This window comes from Danio rerio, chromosome 19, assembly GCF_052040795.2.
Source record: "Danio rerio strain M-AB ecotype USA chromosome 19, GRCz13ab, whole genome shotgun sequence".
In the NCBI taxonomy this organism is placed as follows: domain Eukaryota; kingdom Metazoa; phylum Chordata; class Actinopteri; order Cypriniformes; family Danionidae; genus Danio; species Danio rerio.
The window spans coordinates 49,435,001-49,458,764 of record NC_141039.2 but is presented as its reverse complement, the minus strand read 5'-3'; the positions used below and the strand labels follow the sequence as shown (position 1 = coordinate 49,458,764).

The window sequence follows — 23,764 nt, the reverse complement described above, 5'->3', positions numbered from 1 at the left end:
ATCAAACATCTAGCCCATGGAAACAATTGTTCCTGCGTTTTTGGCAGAATAAATCTAACATTTGCTCTGCAGGAAAGGGCTTTTGAATGCATGCTAATGGAACGATGCATAGCAACCTAGAGCGTTTATTAACACACCAATGTTGTGTTACAGAGAAACCCACACACCCAGGAGAACTCAGTGCTTTAGCAGAAAAATAACAACCGATCCTAGTTTTTCCTCAGCATTACTCATAAGGAATGATGCTTTTTTTTTTGCGTGTGAATTGAAAAAGCTTCTCAGGGATGATCAGTTGCATGAAAAGCGATCAGAACGAACACCTTTAGACCATATAAACAGATGCAGCTCACAGAAAAACATCAGTTTTAGGTGCTGCGGGCTCATATTTACAGTACAAACTGCTACTCATCAATCATTTTCTCCCACGAGCACATTATTAATAAGGTTTATACCGGTCTGTAATGCAATATCAGCCGAACAATCACCACTTTGACTGTTTGTGTGCTTCGTTTTAGTTGCATGTAAACGAGTGGGATGTTTGGTTCGGACATTTGTGTTTGTTTTAGTGAACTGATATGCTTTCTTGAATCCCAAGGAGGTTTTAACCCTGCTGATCTTTGATTTTTCCCTTTCAGACTGAAATATCTGTCCCACAAATTGCTTTATTGAATATATCTGAGTGTTTCTTCAATGTTAGGGCGTTAGTTTTGCCAAATGTATTGATGTTGTCTTTTGATAATGCTGTTCTGTAATGGAGAAACTGCTGTGTGTTGCCATATGGTAGATTTATAGGCACTGGCTTTGATTATTTTACATTTAATCATTTATCTGGAAGTGTTTACTTTATACTATTACTCAATTGCATTTGTACATAAATAACACAACTATGATACATGTTGCTATTTTATATGCAAAGAGAATACATTGTTTTTAATAATAATAATAATGATAATAAAAAAACGATAATGGTATTTATAACTAATTATTATTAGTAGTATAAAATAATACATATGAATATAATAATTATAATCATTAATAATAATTATTGATAAATAAAGGGACTAAGCCGAAAAGAAAATGAATAAATAATAATAATAATAATAATAATAATAATAATAATAGTAATGATAAATAATAATTATTATTAATAAATATTTAAATAGTAGTAGTAGTAGTAGTAGTAGTAGTAATAATAATAATAATAATAATAATAATCATGGTAATGATAATGATAAATAATAAGTATTATTAATAAATATTTAAATAGTAGTAGTAGTAGTAGTAGTAGTAGTAGTAGTAATAATTATATTAATAATAATAATAATGAAAATGACAATGATAAATAATAATTAAATATAAATTATAATATAAATATAATATAATATAATATAATAATAATAATAATAATAATAATGTTAATAATAAAAATAATAAAATATATTAATATTAATAATAATAATATTAATAATAATAATAATAATAGTAATATTAGTAATAGTAATAATAATAATTATTATAATAATGATGATAATAATAATAATAATAATTATTATTATTATTATTATTATTATTATTATTATTATTTTAATATTATTATTATAATAATAATTATTATTATTATTATCATCATTATTATCATTATTAATAATATTATTATTGTTAATATTATTATTTCTATTATTATTAGAACTGTAAAAAAGGACTGTAAATCATGACATTAAAGTACTCGTATTTTTTATGGATTACAATTTAGCCCTAAATTCTCATTATTTTTTTTATTGAAATCTTCATGCTTTGCTGCTCTCCTTCAAACCACCAGATGTAACTGATGTCAGAATTTATAAAAAAAATATTATAATCTCTCCTATAACATTTAGTCATTTTTAAATAGTACAAGTAATACTATTTGTGTTGTTTCACTTAACTTAAATATTTTATGCTGAATTATTGTTATTTATTTATGTATTACTATTTATATATTTACTAGTATTATAATTTGACAATTTAAGTCAATACCAATATTTAATTTGGTGCACCAAATTATTTGTAATATTAAAATATTTTACAAATATACAAACAAAACAAAGCTCAAAATAGTTAAACTGAAATCTAGTTACATTTTATATATATATTTACATATGCTAAAAATCCCTCCACAACTCATGATTTCCATTGCTTTCATTGTTTATTTTTTTCAAGTTTTTGCTGGTTTTCCTCGAGCTGGAGGAATGCAGAGAATTATTCATATACTGCTCATTACTGATTCATACTTGGATCTGGATCAGTTATGCTGTACTGTAATTATAACTGTCGAAAGCACCTGCGCAGCATTATGAGATGTTTCAGAAGACTTTCTGCGGCTGTTTACAGCCGAATGGATTCATTACAGACATGGAAATTATTCCAAAATATACTGTGTGTGTGTGTGTGTGTGTGTGTGTGTGTGTGTGTGTGTGTGTGTGTGTGTGTGTGTGTGTGTGTGTTTGTGTTTATTGCAAATTTTTATATTTCCTTATTTATTTTTTATTTAATTTATGTAATTTTAATGTTGTTGTGTTATTTTTATTAATACTTTTTCTATTTGTTGTTTTTATTTATTTGTTTTATTTTTTTTATTTTATTTAAGATTTTAAGTCATTCATTTTTTATTGTTATTTATTTTTACTTTATTTTTTATTTATTTACAGACAAAAGTGTGTATGCGTAGAAATGACATGAGGAAACATACAGTACTGCTTCCCATCCAGGCTCCAGTCATGCGCTACACATTTAATCAGGATTGGGTGTAATGAGTTACAAAGTAACCGGTTACTGTAATTAAATAACTTTTTTTTAAGACAAAGGATTAGTTTTCAGTTTTAGGTCATTTAATTAGAGTTACTTATAATGGTCTTGCCATAAAAGTTGTAAATAAGATCAATTCAGAGCAGCAGATGAATCATTTCAGATGAAGAACAATCAATTAATAATGACCTTTACAAAGACACCCTCATAATCTAAAACAGGGGTCACCAAACTTGTTCCTGGAGGTTCAGTGTCCTGCAGAGTTTAGCTCCAACCCTAATCAAACACACCTGAACAAGCTAATCAGGCTCCTACTAGGTATACTTGAAACATCCAGGCAGGTGTGTTGGGGCTAGTTGGAGCTAAACCCTGCAGTGACACTGGACCTCTAGGACCGAGATTGGTGACCCCTGATCTGGGTGAATGGCTGGTGGAATGTATCCGTATAGCTGGAGTGCCCTCTAGTGAGCCTGGTGGATACTGCAGCTAATGACCGTTACAAAAATATATCCAGAATCTTAGTGACCCGACCCCAAACTGAGCTTTGCTGACTCTCTCTCTCTCTCTCTCTCTCTCTCTCTCTCTGTGTTGCAGGGTTTTGGAAGCGTGTCGGGCGAACACTGGCTGGGGAACGAATTTGTCCACGTTTTGACCAATCAGAGGCAGCACGGCCTCCGCGTGGAGCTGAGTGACTGGGACGGACACCAGGCCTTTTCTCAGTACGACAGCTTCCACATCGACAGCGAGAAACAGAAATACAGGTACTGCAGTGCTGGTCCTTATTAGGGATGTTCTGATACCCTTTTCCCCTTCCTGATATCGATTCCGATACCTGAGCTGAGGGTATGGTCCAATGCCTGAGTATCTGTAGAAACAGTTGTGTATACCACTAGCCCTGTATAAATTGACAGAATTAACTTAGCATGCTTCAGACTTGTCCATTAATAAAACATGAACAAATACCTACAGTGAACTAGAGTATGGGTGACATGGTGGCTTAGTGGTTAGCATTGGGGCCTCACAGCAAGAAGGTCACTGGTTCGAGTCAAAGCTAGGTCAGTTCTTCCGGGTGCTTCGGTTTCCCCCACAGTCCAAACACATGCGCTATAGGGGAATTGATGAACTAAACTGGCCGTAGTGTGTGTGTATGGGTGTTTCCCAGTACTGGGTTGCAGCTGGTTTGTGGGAACATCTCTATTTTTACTTCTCAAGCTTCTGTTAGATCCCTGCATTCATTCATAGTTTTACTTTCTTTGGGATTTACTGAATAAATGCATTTCAAGGCTGAAGCTGTTGGGAGAAATCAAGCTGTTTGTTTTAAATCTATCTGGGGTTGAATTAGGGTTGGATGTCACAACACAAAATGCTTCTATATTCAGCCCCTATTAGTCACTTAGATGTTTTTTTTTTCTTCACAAAATAGACCAAAAGCAAAGTCTTTGTTGGATGCACTTGTGTTTGCAGGTGGAGCTGCACACTGTTGGTGCTGTGGAGAGACGTTTGTACAATGTTAAAGTGATTTGAGTGTATTGCAAGAGTCAAAGTTTATTGATAAAGCATTTTCTATTAACGACAGCTGTTGACTAAAGTGCTGTACTTTGTTCAATAAAGTCAAACAATAATAAAACATAACGAAATATAATATAATGTTATAAAAATATTGAATAAAATAAAATGGAATTAAAAAGTTTAATTTAATTTAACAGAATAAAACAGTTAATTTAATTGTTATAAAATAGTGAATTGAATTTAATAAAATAGTTAATTTAATTAAATATAATATAAAAATTTAATATATAAAGGTTAGTTGAATAAAATAGTTAATTTATTTTGATAGTGAATTTAATTTAACGCAAAAAAAGTAGTTAATTTAATTCAATAGTGAATTTAATTTAGTTTAATGGAATAAATAGTTAAATAATTTTAATAATGAATTAATTTCATTTCATTTACTGGAATAAAATAGTTAATTTAATTTATTAGTGAATTTAATTAAATTTAATTCAATAAAATAGTGAGTTTAATTTAATGTAATGGAATAAAATAGTTATTTTAATTTATTAGTAAATTTAATTAAATTTAATTCAATAAAATAGTGAGTTTAATTTAATGTAATGGAATAAAATAGTTATTTTAATTTATTAGTAAATTTAATTAAATTTAATTCAATAAAATAGTGAGTTTAATTTAATGTAATGGAATAAAATTGTTAATTTTATTTTAATAGCGAATTTAATTTTATATAGTTGAATGAAATAGTTAATTTAATTCAATAAAATAGTAAAATTTTTAATAGTGAATATAATTGAATTTAGTTAAATGGAATAAAATAGTTAATTAATTTTAATAGTGAATCATTTAATTTAAAGAAATAAAATAGGAAATTTATTTAATGAAATAGTGGATTTAATGAAATAAAATACTCAATTTAATTTAATACATTTGTGATTTTAATTTATTTTAATGGACTAAAAATATTTAATGTAATTAAATTTAATTTAACAAAAAAAAAATTGAAGTGAAGTGAAATAAAATTCAGCTCTCACAAAGTGTTAAACACTAGACTAAAAAGATAAAGTTTTAAACTTAAAAGCAGAAAGTGTTTGGGCCTTTCTAACCTATAGATACACAATGCACAAAAAAATGTGCTGTATAAATGCTCATTATTCACTATAGTTGAGGCAGGTGCATTTTATGAAAACACTCGCTGCACTTCAGACTTCTGGATCATTAATGTCCAGCACACTTGGCCAGTCGGAGCTGCTGAAGAGTTTCAGGAATCTAATCAACATTCTCATCTCTAAAAATAGATGTGTTCTCTGTAACAGTTATGCTGGCAATCACACACTGCCAAAACAAAGCACAGAGTTCGACACCTCCGGCACTTCAGATCAGACCTTCAGATTCCAGCTTTTTATTCTGCATACTGTACGGTATACACTGAGCAGAGCCAGCAGATGCGGTATGGAGATATGCATATCTACTGTGTTCACTTCTAAATCCCAGCAGCAGCAGCTTGTTTTTATTTTTTTTTCTTACAAAGGAATTTATATGCTGTGCCAATGTGGTTTGTGCTCTTTAGTTCTGGTTTATTCAGAAATAACTTATCAAGGTAAGGTTACAGGCAGGAGTAAATAAAAAAAGAAGGATGTTTTAAAAGTGTGGAGGGAAAACTGGGGAGAAGGAGGAGGAGAACTGACAAACTTATAAATGTTTTTAAAATTAAAATAAATTTAGACAAGAATGGGTGTTGTTGAAAAGTTTTAACTTTAATTAAATGTTTTGAACCACGTGTGTGTTGGTGTATGTACAGAAGTCAGAATTATTACCCCCCTAAATTATTAGCTGCCTTGTTTATTTTCCCCAATGTCTGTTTAACAGAGAGCAGATATTGTTCAACACATTTCTAAACATAATAGTTTTAATAACTCATCTCTAATAACTGATTTATTTTCTCTTTGCCATGATGACAGCACATTATATTTGACTAGATATTCATCAAGACACTTCTATACAGCTAAAAGTGACATTTAAAGGCTTCACTAGGTTAATTGGGGTAACTAGGCAGGTTAGGGTAATTAGGCAAGTTATTGTATAATGATGGTTTGTTCTGTAGACTATCGAACACAAAATTAGCTTAAAGGGGCTAATAATATTGACCTTAAAATTGTGTTTTAAAAAATTAAAAACTGCTTTTATTCTAGCTGAAATAAAACAAATAAGACTTTCTCCAGAAGAAAAAATATTATCAGACATACTGTGAAAATTTCCTTGCTCTGTTAAACGTAGTTTAGGAAATATTTAAAGAAGAAAAAAAAAATCAAAGAGGGACTAAAAATTCAGACCAACTGTGTATATGGGGTGTAACAGTAGTCATTTTTTAAATGTATTTGTCCCAAACCATGTTGAATATGTGTGTCTTATTGTTTGTATTTTGTTTATATAAATACACACGAGAATAACACTGTTTCTTATCATTAAAATGCTGCATATAATCAACATTTCATTTAAAATAGACATCATGCATTATCTGAGTCTAAATGACTCGACGATTTTTCATTTCTTTCCTAAGTTCTCTTTTGTTTTGGATGAAAAACTGGGATGCATTTTAAATTCTGCACCCTTACACTCATCTGCATGCTGCTGTTTCCTAGAATCGTTACCGCTGATCAGAACTAGGCGTTGAAACGTAAGCATTACCGTTCATTAAATGTCCGGTCCTTCAGGATTTGATTTAACCCTTTCCTCTCTGGTGCACAGATTTGAAAAACAAGTTAAGATCATGAAACTAGAGTTTCATAACTTTCAAATGATGCCTTGTTTTTGATAAATAGTTGAATATGTGCAATAAACGAAGGTAATAAATTTCACAGTCACGCCTAGCCACGCCCCGACGGCCCGAATACAGACCCCTGCTTACTATGGGGTTAAAAAAATATATATATTTTAGCAATACTTAAAAAAATCCACGGTATTTTTCTCTTCCACTCCCTCTGGGAAACCAATAAAGCATAAATTCTGACGGCGAGATCGTTTTTTGAGTTCATCATTTTTATCTTTCAGCTGTTTAATTTCGTCGCGATCAGGCGGCTTAACATCCGCAACATCTTTGTAAAGGCCTGTTACAGCTTCCATCTCCATCTGCTTTGTTTCCACCTCCACCACTTATTGATTGTAGTTCATTTCTCATTTTCTCCAAGGATTCTGCGAATTTAAGCTTGTTGCTGTCAATTAACTCCTGAATTTTGTGAGATCCCTTCTTCATTTTGGCGTGGGACCATGGTGGTGGGTCGGATAATGGCAGTCTTGTGTCTTGAGTATCTTCCTTCTTGTAGTCTGCTTTAATAATAATAATAATAATTCCTTACATTTATATAGCACTTTTCTGGACACTCAAAGCGCTCCTCATCCACCACCAGTGTGCAGCATCCACCTGGATGACGCAATGGCACACACCAGCTGATTGGTGAAGAGGAGACAGATAGTTGACAGAGGAGAGTAGGCAAATTTCACCGGGATGCCGGGGTTAAACCCCTACTCTTTTTCGGAGGACATCCTGGGATTTTTAACTATCACAGAAAGTCAGGACCTCAGTTTAACGTCTCATCCGAAAGACGGCGTTCGCTGAGCAGTATAGAGTCCCCGTCACTATACTGGGGCATTAGGACTCACACAGACCGCAGGTTGGCTGCCCCCTGCTGGTCTCACTAACACCACTTCCGACAGCAACCTAGCTTTCCCATGTGGTCTCCCATCCTGGTACTGACTTGGCGTAGCCCTGCTTTCCTTGTATTTGGCGTATTTGTCTTAATAATCAAAGTGCAACAACCTAATGTTTTAAATAGAGCACTTTGGTTACACAGAGTCTTTAGGGCGTGTTTTTTTTTCAGCCTGATCTCACAAGAAAACGTAAGTATTGTACGATTTGGCTGTTTAGGGGCTAATTCGTTCAAGATCAGAGTTCAGTCGTACAAAATTGTACGAGTTTAATTATATGATTTATAGTTCAGCTCAGATCTTGAATATAAAATACGTAGCAGATGCTTTGAAATGAAACTCAATGCAAACCAACAGCATCAGTCCTTCAGTAACTTATTAATAATGTTCGACAGGTTTAATTTGGATTAATTAAAAACTTTTAGCATTTCATTGGAAGGGCTGGTATTTAAATGGTTCTGTCGTGTCATGTTTAGTGCTGACAGACAAATTGCATGTCACTGGAATCTTGTTAGGACACAGGGTAGACGAAATAAAAAATGTATGAAGGTTTTGATGCAACTATCAGCGCCCAGTTTTGATTAATACATACACATACTGCATTTATGCATATGCACACTCTGTCTATCTGGAGACATGGCACTGCACGCTGAATGTTAAAATCCTGCAAGCGTGTGCATGAATTCAGCGTCATATATTATAATGCATGAGCATTTCTGTTTGTCTGGACCAGCGTGGAAACTTTCCAGTCAGGAAATACCTGCCTGGCTTCCAGACACTTGCGTTTGCCTGAATTTAAAGCTAGCTTTAGTATTCGAACGGCAGTAATTGCACACAGAAATAATAATGGAGCATAATCCCATAACCTAAATCATGAAAAAGACTTAACTGTCAGGTTTAATGCATTTCTTTGGTCCTAATGATTTCCCAACTACATGCAGGGTCAAGTGAGCAAGCAGCACTTGGATGAGTGTGTGCCACGCTCAGCATAACACATCTCAAATAATTACCATTGCTTCTTTCTTACTTCACTTAAACAAGTCTCCACTAATGGAAATATTGTTGAGGGTATGAGAGAGGTGTGATCTTACAAATCAGCCAGACAGTAATATTAATAATGCATATTAGTTTTGACACTTTAATCATTTCGAGAGTACAGTAAATCTGTAATGTTACGGTCAGGCTGAGATCATTTTCATTTTTTTTAGTCAGTCGGAATTTATAAATTGAATATTTCTAATCCTGAAAGTTCAAAAGAGCACCATTTATTTTAAATAGAGTTTTTGCAATGTTATGAATGACTTTACTGTCACTTTTTATTAATGCATTCCTAGCTGTGTAAATGGTTTATATTGCTGCGCTGTTGAGTGGTCATTTCTGATTTGTTCATGAATGTTTAATGATCTTAATCGAATTGCAGTTCATTTTGCCAGATGATTTCAATTTATTAAAAGGTTTATATAACTGGTTAGTTCCTCTAAAAACGAACCTTTGCTGTTTATTTTTTCATTCTCAGGCCATCCAAGATGTTAGTATGGTTTTATTGGTTTCTATTTTATTTCTAGAAGCACTTTGAGAGTAAAAATATAATAATAGAAGTAAATGAATACTCATGGCTCCTGCCAATTAATTGCAATTTATAATGAAGCAAAAAGATGCTAAACACAATTTATAAAGTTATGACCTTAAATCCTCAGCCTCTGAAACAGTCCTGAGTGAAGGCTTCTTTTATATTCATATGTAAGCCAAATGTCTGCTAAAATGAATGAGCGTAAGTGTATTATATGCTCCTGACTTGCATTATGGATTTCAGATGACCACATTTTCTTTTAAGTTTTATAAATATTATTGATTAAAAGAAGTGAACTACGGTCTGGAAGAGGGATTTACATGCAGTACACATATACATGCAAAAAGAACGATTGAGAGGGTCACAGACATAGGTAAATCAAGAAGTAATATTAATAATTTTATTTATTTATTGTAAATGGATTAGAAATTGAATGTTCTCTTCCTAAGTATAATTCTATTTATTTTTATTTATTTATTTGTTTAATTATTATTTTTTTGTGAATAGACTGGAGATTAAATATTCTCTTAGAAATAATACTATTTATTTATTCATTCATTATTTATTTATTTATTTATTTATTTATTTATTTATTTATTTATTTATTTATTTATTCATTTATTCATTCATTCATTCATTCATTATTTATTTATTTATTTATTTATTTATTTATTTATTTATTTATTTATTTATTTATTTATTTATCATAAATGGACTAGAGATTAATGTTCTTATAATGATAATAATAATAATAATAATAATAATAATAATAATAATTATAATAAAAACAACAATAACAACAACAACAATAATAATAGTATTAATAATAATATTATTATTATTATTATTATTATTATTATCATCAATCATAATAATAACAAAAATAATAATAATAATAATAAAAGGTAGTGGGTGTGAGGAGGGGAATAGCTGCATTATTATTATTATTATTATTATTATTATTATTATTATTATTATTATTATTATCATAAATGGATTACAGATTGCCATTATTGCAGACAACCCCACACCCCTCCAATGACTACATTTTCAGGAAAGAAATCGTTCCTAGAGAATGTTGTCCCAGATATAATAATAATAATAATAATAATAATAATAATAATAATAATAATAATTAAGGTAGTGGGTGTAAGGAAGGGAATTGAATTATTATTATTATTATTATTATTATTATTATTATTATTATTATTATTGTAAATGGACTAGCAGACAACCCCACACCCCTCCAATGATGATATTTATTGGAAAAAATACTTTCACGTTCTCCTAGAGATAATAACAAAAGAGTCACCTACATCCTAAATGACCTGAGAGTGAATAAATTATCAGCAATATTTCATTTTGATGTGACATTTTCCTGTAAGTCCAGTTGTTGATGTAGTTTGAGCTCAAACATCTGCAGATCCAACAGCAGATCCATTCCTCTTCTCACCAGCCTCCATGAACTTTTGCTGAATCACTCCAAGCTGTACTAGGAAAGCGATGATGAAAACCCAGAACGGAATGAGATTTATTTGGTGTTTCGCAACAGCACCCGGGGGAAGTGTTCTGGTGTCCGGTCATTTTATTCTGCTCATTTGAAGTGATGGCAGTTTGGGAATGTTCCTCGCCGGATATGTGATGTTCATTCCCGGTATTATTCCATTTAAGTTTAGTTGTGAAGCGCTTTCGATGAGAACAATTGTTCCAAAGCTGCTTTACAAAAGAGGATGCATGAATGAGTTGCAGTCAAAATATTTCCCAAATGATGTTGAACAGATTCAGGAATTTTTCACAGTATGTCTGATAATATTTTTTCTTCTGGAGAAAGTCTTATTTGTTTTATTTCGGCTAGAATAAAAGCAGTTTTTACTTGTTTTATACCCATTTTAAGGTCAATATTATTAGCCCCCTTAGTCAATATTTGTTTTGGATTGTCTCCAGAACAAACCACTGTTATACAACGACTTGCCTAATTACCCTAACCTTACCCTAATTAACCTAGTGAAGCCTTTAAATGTCACTTTAAACTGTATAGAAGTGTCTTGAAAAATATCTAGTCAAATATTATTTACTGTCATCATGACAAAGAGAAAATAAATCAGTTATTGGAAATCAATTATTAAAACTATTATGTTCAGAAATGTGTTGAGAATCTCTCTGTTAAACAGAATTTGTGCAAATGAATAAACAGGGGGCTAATAATTATTAATTTAACTGTATATCTTTCCCAGTTGTTTAAAGTAAAAGTCCTCTGTTTTTGAAATAAACAGCTCCTCTAGAGTAAACAATTGAGTTTTACCACTTTTCAATCCATTTAGTCAATCTCCAGGAGCACTTTTAGCTTAGCTTAGCATAGATCATTGAAATGGGTTAGACCATTAGCATCTCACTCAAAAATTAATAATGTTTAGATAATTGTTCTACCTTAATTTTAAAAGCTTAACTACTGTAGTTACATTGTTGTACTTAGTCTGACGGAAGAATAATTTTTTTTTCTAAACCAATATGTCTAGTAACTATATTCTCATACACTTACACTTTTGGCTTAGCATAGATCAATAAATCGTATCAGATCATTAGCATCTCGCACAAAAATGAACAGTTTCAATAATTTTCTCATTTAATGCTTTAATGCTTGACTCTTCTGTAGTTATACATCATGTAAAAAAGAAAGATGCGTGGATATATTTTTCCCAGATTAGACCAAAATAAAAACTTTTTTATTTAAAGCTTAACTATTCTCTAGTTACATCATGTCCTAAGTCTGATGAAAGATTAAGGTAAAAAAAAATCTAGGCCAAAACCTCTTAAAACTACACTCTCAATCTAGCGTTATAATATCTGCAAGCAAAATAGGTATTTTTGAAATATGTTGTTTTTTCTGTCTCTTTAAATGCAAATGAGCTCCTGCCCCCCGCCCACTTTCCAGAAGAGGGTGGAGCCTTTACAGCTCTTCCCTCAGACCCTCCAGCAAAAACTATCAAATCATCTGCATGTGTTTTGAATTCTTGTCAGTGTAAACTCCTAATATAAGGTTTCTGATTGACAAACAAGTCTAAAAAGCATGGTAGAAGCTTTTTAAAACTCTTCCATGCGGCTTTAAGGCTCAGTATCAGTAATTTTGGCAGCTAAAGTGTGTGTATTTACAACAAACAAAATTTGATGACTGTAATTCAGTGAGGATCATCATCTCATTAGTTAAATAGGATTATTTCTCTGGATTTGAACATTTCAAACATTTGGGATATTGTAAGTCAGCAAAACATATAACACTGTTCCAGTGCTTTTTGTAAATCGAAATGGGGAAAAAGTCATATTGTGCATTTAAATCTGTAGCAAAATTGAAGCAATCATGACTTAAATGTGGTCCAAATACCTAAACTATTAATAATACTGATTTAATAATTCAACTTTATTTTCAGACAGAAGACAAACAGCACAATATAAACCAATCAATATACATAAATAAGACAGTTTAAAGTGCATCAGCAAAATGTATTTATGAGAAATCCCCAGTCGACTGATAAATGTATATATCGAAGCAGGAAATTGTCCTGTTCTGCAACATGGAGAAAATAAAGCTTAAATGAGTCAGGAAGCAAGGATGCATCGCTTTTACAGTCCAACAGCAGAAAGACAAAGCCCCGAGTGCTGGAAGTCAGTGCTGGTATAGGGGTCCAGACGTCACAGACTCTTTCACTCAAAGCTGAATTCCTAAATAGAAAAGTCGTTTCCTCTTAGCGGCTGTGGGACGTCAAAACTCATCTCAGTGTAGTGTGATAAGCCCACATGAGACCAGCCACCTCTAGCTTCTAATCTGTCACATCTCAGGAGTGACCTTTCTGTTCATTTGCTAATGTTACTGTAGCATTTAGGCGGAAATCTGAAGATACTGTAACAGTTAAAGGGACAGTTCAACCCAAAATGAAACCATTTACTTAAAATTTGTTTCTTTCAAACCTTTTTTCTGTCTTCTGTTAAATGCAAAAGGAGATACAGCTCACCTAGAGTAAACAATAGAGTTTTTTACTATTTTTCAAAATACTAAGTCAGTCTCCAGGAGCACTTTTAGCTTAGCTTAGCATAGATCATTGAATCAGATTAGACCATTAGCATCTCGCTCAAAAATAAACAGAGTAATTTTCCTATTTCGTGCACTTAGTCTGACGGAAAATTAAAAGTTAATTTTGTTTTCTAATTTTGTATCCTCATTCTGGCATTATAATATATATATATATATATATATATATATATATATATATATATATATATATATATATATATATATATATATATATATATATATATATGTGTGTATATATATATATATATATATATATATATATATATATATATATATATATATATATATATATATATATATATATATATATGTATATATATATATATATATATGTATATATATATATATATATATGTGTGTGTGTGTGTATATATATATATATATATATATATATATATATATATATATGTGTGTGTGTGTGTGTATATATATATATATATATATATATATATATATATATATATATATATATATATATATATATATATATATATATATATATATATATATATATAAGCAAAGTAATTTTTCTGTCTCTTTAAATGCAGATGAGCTGCTGCTGCCCGCCCCCTTTCCAAAACATTTAATAATTTACTCACCATTTCCTTATTAAACCTCAGTGAGTTTCTGTCAGAAAAATGTTGGAATCCTGTAAGCATTGACTCCCATATATGTGTTTTACTTGCTCAGTGGTTTTCAGCATTCTTCAAAATACCTTCTTTTGTATTCAACAGAATGAAGAACCTCATAAAGATTTGGACCCACTTGAGGGAGAGTAAATTGTGGGAAAATTGTAATTTTTGGGTGAACTGTCCCTTTAACAAGTCATGTGCTATTTTAAACTGTCATAATAATGTGCTGGAGTCTCCTAAACATGTTTAAAAGCATCGAAGATCAAAAAACATAATTGTTTTTTTTGAGAATTTTGTTTTTTATTATTGCAATAATTTTGCAATGATTTCAAAACATTTTAATCTTAATCAATTCAGTGCTCATGGTCTGGAAGCCCCTCCCCTTTCTGTAAGCCAGCTCTGCTCTGACTGGGCAGCTGAGCCAAGTCTGTTTTGATTAAACATTAACTGTTTAATCAACATTTTAACTGATTAAACTGTGTCAGAAAGGAAACACCCATGTCATAGTGTTTGTATGTACTGGGAGGCGGGGATCATACAAATGAGTTGCTTAGAGCATGTTGATGTAGGGGCTCAAAGCAAGAAGATTGCTGGTTCAAGTCCCGGCATTTCTGTGTGGAGTTTGCTTGTTCTCCCTGCGTCGGGGTGGGCTTTCTCTCGGTGCTCTTCTTATCAGACCCCTAGTTTTTTGTGATTCAGCGATCTCTAAATCCAGCGCAAAATCAACAAAAAGTCGCAAATTTTCACGCTACTGCAAAATTCTTAATTAAACGCAAAATTCATTCATTTTCTTGTCGGCTTAGTCCCTTTATTAATCCAGGGTCGCCACAGCAGAATGAAGCGCCAACTTATCCAGCAAGTTTTTATGCAGTGGATGCCCTTCCAGCCGCAACCCATCTCTGGGAAACATCCATACACACTCATACACACTCATTCACACTCATACACTACGGACAATCTAGCTTAAACCAATTCACCTGTATTCGCATTCGCAGTTCGCATGTGTTTGGACTGTGAGCGAAACCGGAGCACCTAGAGGAAACCCACGCGAATGCAGGGAGAACCCACAGCAAGGGGTGGTGAGTGACCCCTGATAAATAAGGGACTAAGCTGAAGGAAAATGAATGAATGAATGAATGACTGAATGTTTATGTAGATTATAGCAGGCAAAAGATTAGAACATATATTGATTCATGAAGGCGGTTCAAAGCACACTCTTCATAGGGAATATGCTGAGCTAGTGTTTCTTCCCATACTGATAAACTTCCGGTGAACAGTTATTGTGATTTTTAATTTTTTTTTCCATTTTATATGGTTCCTTTCACAGCATTGATGTTATAATGTTAGTTAAACACAATCAATTAAGCAGATTTTGGCATTCATTCAGTTGCTCAAGCGTAAAACGAGACAAAAAGCCGTTTACTCACACTCGTCTGTCAGAATTGGCAGGCTAGCGCAGAAGCTCCGTTGAATATACTGGGGTAAAATAAATGCTCATATTTTAAAGACATGGTGGGGGAAATGTAATTTAATGCAGTGCTTCTTGTACAATCTAAGACCCACTTTATATCGGATCTCACTCAGCCAGTGAAGATCGCTGATTTATAAAGAAAACAGACCTTGAATGAGCAGATTTTGCAAAGGCACACAGTTCAGCAGGAGCCCTTAACCCAGGTTACTGGCAAGTCCTTTAGCATACATTGGGATATTCTCTATTGAGAGACTTATTTGTTCCTAATGTATCCTTATCTAAATCTAAATGTATCATGCACTTGTTTTCACACAGGACAGCTACATTACAAAGTGCTTTCTTCTGGCAACTGCAAAGATATTTTTGGGAGACCAATATGAGCTGATCTTTAATGTGTCGTGTTGCTTGTGCAAGTTCATTTTTATCTTGCAATTGTAAACGATGATTCCTCTCACTACTTTGGATGTAACATAGAGCAAATCATGTCTAAAAGTTGGCTATTACTGAAGGAGACCTTGGAAATGTGTCTGTTCGTCCTGTTGCTGACAGTATTTTGGACGAAGCGTGTGATATTGATAGTCCACTTTCTTAAAGCTTCACTGAGAGTTCACAGCCTCCGCGAGGGTCTGCCAAGACCTCCGTACAAAATTCACACCATAAGGCACTGATAAAAAGACCTTAAACTTGGCTGGAGGATATTAAATCAAGATTATTTCATCTGCTTTAAGAGCAAACACACACTATAGCATTAATTAAGTATCTTCAGGACCCGAGAAGCAGCACATGTTGCTGTATAACCTCACGCAATCGTGAACATATATAGTCTCCATATGCTTGACCTAAATGCACAACATGTACATGTATTCTCATTCAGACATCTAAAAATGACTAGAACACTGTCATTTATTGTGCTGGCTTTTTTTATTCCAGATGTTTTGTAGAATGTTTAAATATAAATGCAATACACACATCACACGCCCTTGATTTTCAGTTTGACTATGTAGAAAGCAGCAGCGAGGTTTTTACATGTTGTATTAATCTGCACATTGCAGCATTGTAACAGAAACCTAAAGTGTATTTAGTCTGATAAAACAGCGCTGCTTTTTCTCAACGTGATCACAAGCTGAAGAACAGAAAGGGATGGACTGTGGCATCATAAAGGCTTTTTTCTCATCTATCATCAGCAATTGCATGATGACAAGATTCTCTCGTTTTGCTTTTTTTGGCCTTGTTCTGCTTCATACTAGCATGATAATAGGTGCCGAATGCTTTACTCATCCATCAACATGATTTCTGCAGGAAGATGATGAAGACCCGCATGATTCCATATCAAAATATGCCTTTGTTTGTTGTGAATATGCACCCTCTAGTGGCAAAAATTACATATTGCAGCTTTTTATCAGCCACATGGCGCAGTTTTAAAATGCTATCTCAATCTTTTATGCTTTTTACATTTGTTTGTGGGCGTCATGGTGGCTCAGTGGGTAGCACGATCACCTCACAGCAAGAAGGTCACTGGTTCGAGCCTCGGCTGGGCATTTCTGTGTGGAGTTTGCATGTTCTCCCTGTGTTGGCGTGGGTTTCCTCTGAGTGCTCCGGTCTCCCCCACAGTCCAAACACATGCGCTATAGGGGAATTGAATAAGCTAAATTGGCTGTAGTGCATGTGTGTGAATGTTTGGGTGTTTCCGAGTGATGGGTTGCAGCTGAAAGGGCATTCGCTGCGTAAAACATATTCTGGATTCAGATTGATAAAGGGACTAAGCTGAGAGTAAACGAATGAATGAATGATAATTTAAAATTGAATTTTATTAAATTTAATGGAATAAATAGTGTTTGTCAATCAGAAACCTTATATTAAAAGTTTAAACTGATGAGGATTTAAAACACAGCTGATGACACATGCAGATTATTTAATTGTTTTTGCTGGAGTGTCTGAGGCAAGAGCTGTAAATGCTCCACCCTTTGTTGAGAAGGGGGCGGGGAGAGGCAGCTCATTTGCATTTAAAGGCACACAGAATTAAACATGTTTTGCTTCCACCCAAAACAGGCATTTATGGCATGGTATAATCAGCAACCTGCGGGTACTTTGAGCTGAATCTTCCCAGACCCATTTTGTAGACTCCTGAGATGTAGTGCTGTTTTAAAATCTATGCAAATTGTAAAAACATGGCTAATTCAGATATTTTGTCAGTTTTAATATCTTAGTAACTCTCCTGCCATCGTTATGTATCAGGTCAGGTGATATTTTTATCCCAAAACAAACAGAAAAAAGACACACTTTCATTGTGTCCACTCATTGTAAAAAAAATAAAAATAAAAAAAATATTAAAAAAAAAAAAAATATATATATATATATATATATATATATACACACACACACACAGTTGAAGTCAGAATTATTAGCCCCCTTTTTATTTTATTTTTTATTTTTTTAAATATTTCCCAAATGATGTTTAACAGAGCTGTTGAGACACTTTTCACAGTATGTCTGATGATATTTTTTCTTCTAGAAAAAGTCTTATTTGTTTTATTTTGGCTAGAATAAAAGCAGTTTTCAATTTTTTAAAACTATTTTTGGGACAAAATTATTAGCCCTTTTAAGCTAATTTTTTTTCCGATAGTCTACAGAACAAACCATCATTTTACAATAACTTGCCTAATTACCCTAACCTGCCTAGATAACTTAATTAACCTAGTTAAGCCTTTAAATGTAACTTTAAGCTGTATATAAGTGTCTTGAAAAATATCAAGTAAAATATTATTAACTAACATCATGGCAAAGATAAAATAAATCAGTTATTAGAAATAGGCTATGTATATATATATATATATATATATATATATATATATATATATATATATATATATATATATATATATATATATATATATATATAATGTTTTATGTTCTTCATAGGTTTTTCTTTTTTATTCTCTCTCTCTCTCTCTCTCTCTCTCTCTATATATATATATATATATATATATATATATATATAGAGAGAGAGAGAGAGAGAGAGAGAGAGAGAGAAAGAGAGAGAGAGAGAGAGAGAGAGAGAGAGAGAGAGAGAGAGAGAGAATAAAAAAGAAAAACCAATGAAGAACATAAAACACCGCCACAGATGTACAAAAACTGCATAACACAAAGCAAAAACAATGACAAATCATTTCTGTCTTGAACACCTTATTGTAGTGAAGTTTCAGCTCAAAATACCACACAAATAATGTTTTATAACTCTTCTAATCGGCCCCTTTTAGGCTTTGATCCTAATTGTGCCATTTTGGTGATCGTCACTTTAAATTCAAATGAGATTGTGCTCTTTTTAAAAGAGGGCGGAGCTACAAATGCATGTGTGTCAGCATAATGGCAGATTCAAAAACACGACTAAAGTCCTATGAAAATCAGGGAGTGATGTTCACTAGTGGGCGGGGCTTTCCCCCTCTGATGGCAAATACAAAGGGAGAATGTCAATCAAAGTGTTTCTGCAGACTGTTTTTTTTTAAGTGAAAAAAAGTTAGAAAATATTAAATTAATACATTTCTTACTTCTAGAAGCTGGTTATATTTACACACTGCTGCCACACAACTGTGTTTAAACCCCTTTTAAAAGTGATATTTGCATAATAGGTCTCCTAAACATTGACAATTAGTTTGTTTTCTTTTAGGAGTGATTTTAAAAACAAGCTCAAGGTCGTTGTAAACAATAAAGTATTAAAATATAGCATTTCCACTGAGCTAATGTGACTTGTAACTATGTAATGTAATAGAATGTGATGTGTATTTATGCTGGCCTCACTAACACCACTTCCAACAGCAACCTAGTTTTCCCATGTGCTCTCCATCCAGGTACTGACCAGGCTCAGCCCTGCTTAGCTTCAGTGAGTAACCGCCCTTGTGATACAGGGTAATATGGCTGTGATCATGCTGTTTACTTCATCTAAAGCTATTCTCTCCTCAATTAAAGACTGCATACATTATTATTCAGTGATCAGCATAACTGATCAGCAGCACTTAGTGTTTTAGATGCTCGATTACTAGTTTCCCCACATTCTTTTCAAGACTTCATTGGCTAATCAGCTCAAGCTCAGTCTACTCCTCAAATCACCCTGGAGGATGTGAAGCAAGCCGATGTGTCCAGCAGAGATAAACACACTCCACTCCATCAATACACACACTAGCAGAGTAAACACACTGGAGTCTGGTTGTCTGTCACGACTGTGGGCATTGGCTGTGGGTCAGCGGCGTCCGGCCCACAATATGAACACCGCTGACCCTCCGTCCCATAGGGAACACTGAGCTGTCAAACGCTGACCTCCTTTTTACTTGTGTAACTTCACCTTAGAAACAAAACACTCACACAGTTATCCTCTCATATAGTTGTCAATAGGAAAAATCTGTCATTGTGATATTTTCTTTTTATATAAAGTTGAAGTCAGAAATATTCACCCTCCTGTTAATTTCTTTTCAAGTATTTCCCAAAATGATGTTTAACAGATTAAGGAATTTTTTACAGTATTTCCTATATTTTTTTCTGCTGGAGAAAGTCTTATTTGTTTTATTTCAGCTAAAATAAAAGCAGTTTTTTTTTTTACTCATTTTAAGGTCAATATTATTAGTCCTGAAGCAATATTAGTTTTGGATTGTCTCCAGAACAAACCACTGTTAAACAATGACTTGCTTAATTACCCTAAGTTACCCTAATTACCCTAGTTAAAAGTCCCTAAGCTGAATACTAGTGTCTTGAAGAATATCTAGTCAAATATTTGGTGCTTTCATTAAAGCAAAGAGAAAATAAATCAGTTATTACAATGAGTTATTAACTGTTATGATTAGAAATGTCTAGAAATTGGGGAACAAATGAGGGCTAATAATTCATTAACTATGTATTGTGATGTGAATATAATTTCGCCGGACCTTTTTATGAATTAAATCTGCATAAAACATAATATATTATAAGCATATTTAAATTCAAGAGAGCAAAGAAGTAAAAAAAATTGGTCCCACTTTATATTAAGTGTCCTTAAATACTATGTACTTACATCAAAAAATAAATACAATGTACTTACTGTGTTCATAATGTATTTGAGAACACTTGTGGTGCTTTTGAGTTGGGATAGAGGTTGGGTTATGGACAGGTTTGGAGGCATGGGTAGGTTTAAGGCTGGGTTAAGGTGTAACGGATGGTCAGCAGTGTATTTACAAATGTATTTACAGAAGATAATTACAGATGTAATTACATACATGTATTTACTCAAGCATAAGTACACAGTGAATACATGTATTTACACAATGAGTACATTGTAACACACTATTTATTCCTGTGTAAGTACATATTAGTTAAGGCCACCTAATATAAAGTGGGACCAAACAATTAATAAACAGAAGTTCACAACAACCTGAACACTGTTAGACTTCCCATAAAGCACTAAGACTGATAGTCTGAAAACTGATAGTTAAGAATAGAGGTGGGATAAAAGGTTTGGGTTATTAGGACTTAATGTCTAATCTGATGGAAAATATTTATACATAAGGGGATAAAGTGGAAATTTTACACAATATATTTAATTTATTACAACAATGTGATTATATATCAGATGTATTACAACACTGATAACAAATACAATCACTTTTTATCACTTTCAACAGTGATTCCTGTAAAAAAAATATATTAAAAAGTGGGTCAATTTAGGCCAAATTCAGGCAGAAACCCGCTTGAACAGCCACAGAGTTTGCTGTAAAACTTCCACGTCGCCAAAAACATTGATTTTATGGTTAATTATGTTTTTTCAGCTGGATAAAACGCTCGGCTGGAGATTGGCAGTGTGATTTATAATAATTCCCAATATGCTGATGTAGAGATTTGTGCAGATCTCAAACTGAGGTTTCCACAGTGTTGATCTTTTTGCAGAAATTAAACTCTAGATCCATTTCGCTGATTGTTTCACTCCTGAATTGAAGGAGATTTCGGATTGAGAAGTTGTGTAAACACGGCCGTAATAAAAGCTGGTGTTTATCGGCCGCATCTGCAACATGATATACTCCATAAAAATGCTGTAATGAGGGGTTTTCTCCATTCTTCATCTCACTTTTTTCCTTTGCTTTAGTTTGGGATGCTTTAAAACAGACTTTTCTGTATTACAAAAAAACGTATGGAGAAAAATATGAAGAAGCAACATGCACAAACATGCAAATCAAAATATTAGCAAGGAATAATGTGTTGAAATGTTGCAAGAGTTTAGTTTTTAAATCACTGCGTGGTTTATAAAAATAAAATAGTATTTTTTATTATTTTTAGAATTTATTGTTTATCAGTTAAACTCTGCTGTTATTTTGGATTTTCCACCTGGATTTTGCCTACCCAAATTTAAAAGTTTCCCAAATCCACATGCAGAGGTGTAAATGCAAAAATTTGGTGTCATTTTAAAGAAAACCCTTTGAATTTTCATAAAACACTATTAAAAGTGTTTAAAATATCAGTATATGTCGTCTGTGTTATGATAAACACCTAAAAAAGAGGCGCTTTTTGTATTTTTTTTTTTTTTACAAACTCAAATTTGAAAGTGTACCTTTTAGGTTGTGTGTGGTCTAGCGTGCTGTAATTAATGTTGGTGGTTCCTGCACATGTCTGTAATCATAGGAAATAAGAAAAATGTCTCCACCATAATCTATGCAAAAGTTATTGTATTCCAACTGATGAGAGGTGCTGTACAAGCCACAGGGAGAGATCATTGTGTTCATATTTCACTATTCTTTTGTTTGATCAAACATAATTCACTGTGTTTGGAGCACGTCAGACATATAAAAGGATTACTTATGCACATCATCTCAAAAACAGAGGAGAATGGCCCTGAAGCGCACAGCATAAAGTAAGAGATGACAGCTGTCTGTGCTATCTGGGGCTGCTTATTGATCATGAATGTATTGTTTTCACTTCTGCACCATGGAAACACGGCGATTCATTCAGCAAATGTTTGATATGTGAATATAATTCAGTAAAAAGAATGCTAGAACCGTATGAGCACCGGCAAGAGCTTTCATTTGAGCTATAACTTGTACATGTGTCATATGAAAAATATGAAAATGAACCAATGTTCAATACCCAGCTCGGGTATCCAAAACACCGTGTATTTAAGTGTAAATAACTTTTATACAGTAGAATAAAAACCAAAGTGCTGCATATGTGAATTAAATATAGATTCTACACTTTCAAACGACACCACTTACCACTAAAAAACACAAAAAGCGCCTCTTTTTTAGGTGTTTATCATAACACAGACAGCATATACAGATTTTTTAAACACTTTCAATAGTGTTTTATGAAAATTCAAAGGGTTTTCTTTTAAAATGACACCAAATTTTTGCATTTACACCTCTGCATGTGGATGTGGGAAGCTTTAAATTTGGGTAGGCAAAATCCAGGTGGAAATCCCACCAAATTGGCAGAGTATAGGAGTGTTTTAGTATTGGGCTTCACCGCATAAACATATACTGGTATAGATGGCAGCTCATTCAACCGTGGCAACCCCTAATAATCAAGCAATGGGCCAGGGAAGCTCTCGACACCTACCAGAGCTCAGACTCTCCTCTCTCCTGATGAAGCAGAAGGGAGCCCCAGGCTCGAGGATCTTCTGAGCTCAGGGCTCTCTCCTGGGACAGCATGCCAAACACGCTTTATCAATCATCAGCTAAGTGTGAACTCTTGAAATGAATTCAAAAGAGAGATCTGTGAGGAGGTAACTCATTTATGCTGAACACTGTACATCCAGGGCTGATTAGATGCTTTTATTTAGCCAGATCCACCACAGTTTACATGACTAATAATATAATAAAGCAATTATTGCAAAATCCACAATGAATCAGTCAAATGCTGTCTATTGTTCTGCATTCAGTGGTTCACCCATGTGTCAAGTCAAAGTATTGATCATGCTTTTTCCTCAGTTGCGCTCCTGAAATCAGTTGCAGTTTCCATTGCATGAGCCTGAAAGTGTGTTCAGGGCAGATCTG

The 23,764-nt window shown here is 33.0% G+C and overlaps 1 protein-coding gene across 2 annotated transcripts in view; it reads left to right on the top strand.

Moving 5' to 3' along the window:
• The window catches only part of angpt1 (angiopoietin 1), a 363,643-nt gene that overhangs the window by 323,073 nt on the left and 16,806 nt on the right, over nucleotides 1–23,764 (top strand). For both annotated transcript variants that reach the window (XM_087293862.2, NM_131813.1), the window contains 1 exon segment: nucleotides 3,379–3,545. In XM_087293862.2, the coding sequence (XP_087149988.2) occupies nucleotides 3,379–3,545 (167 nt within the window).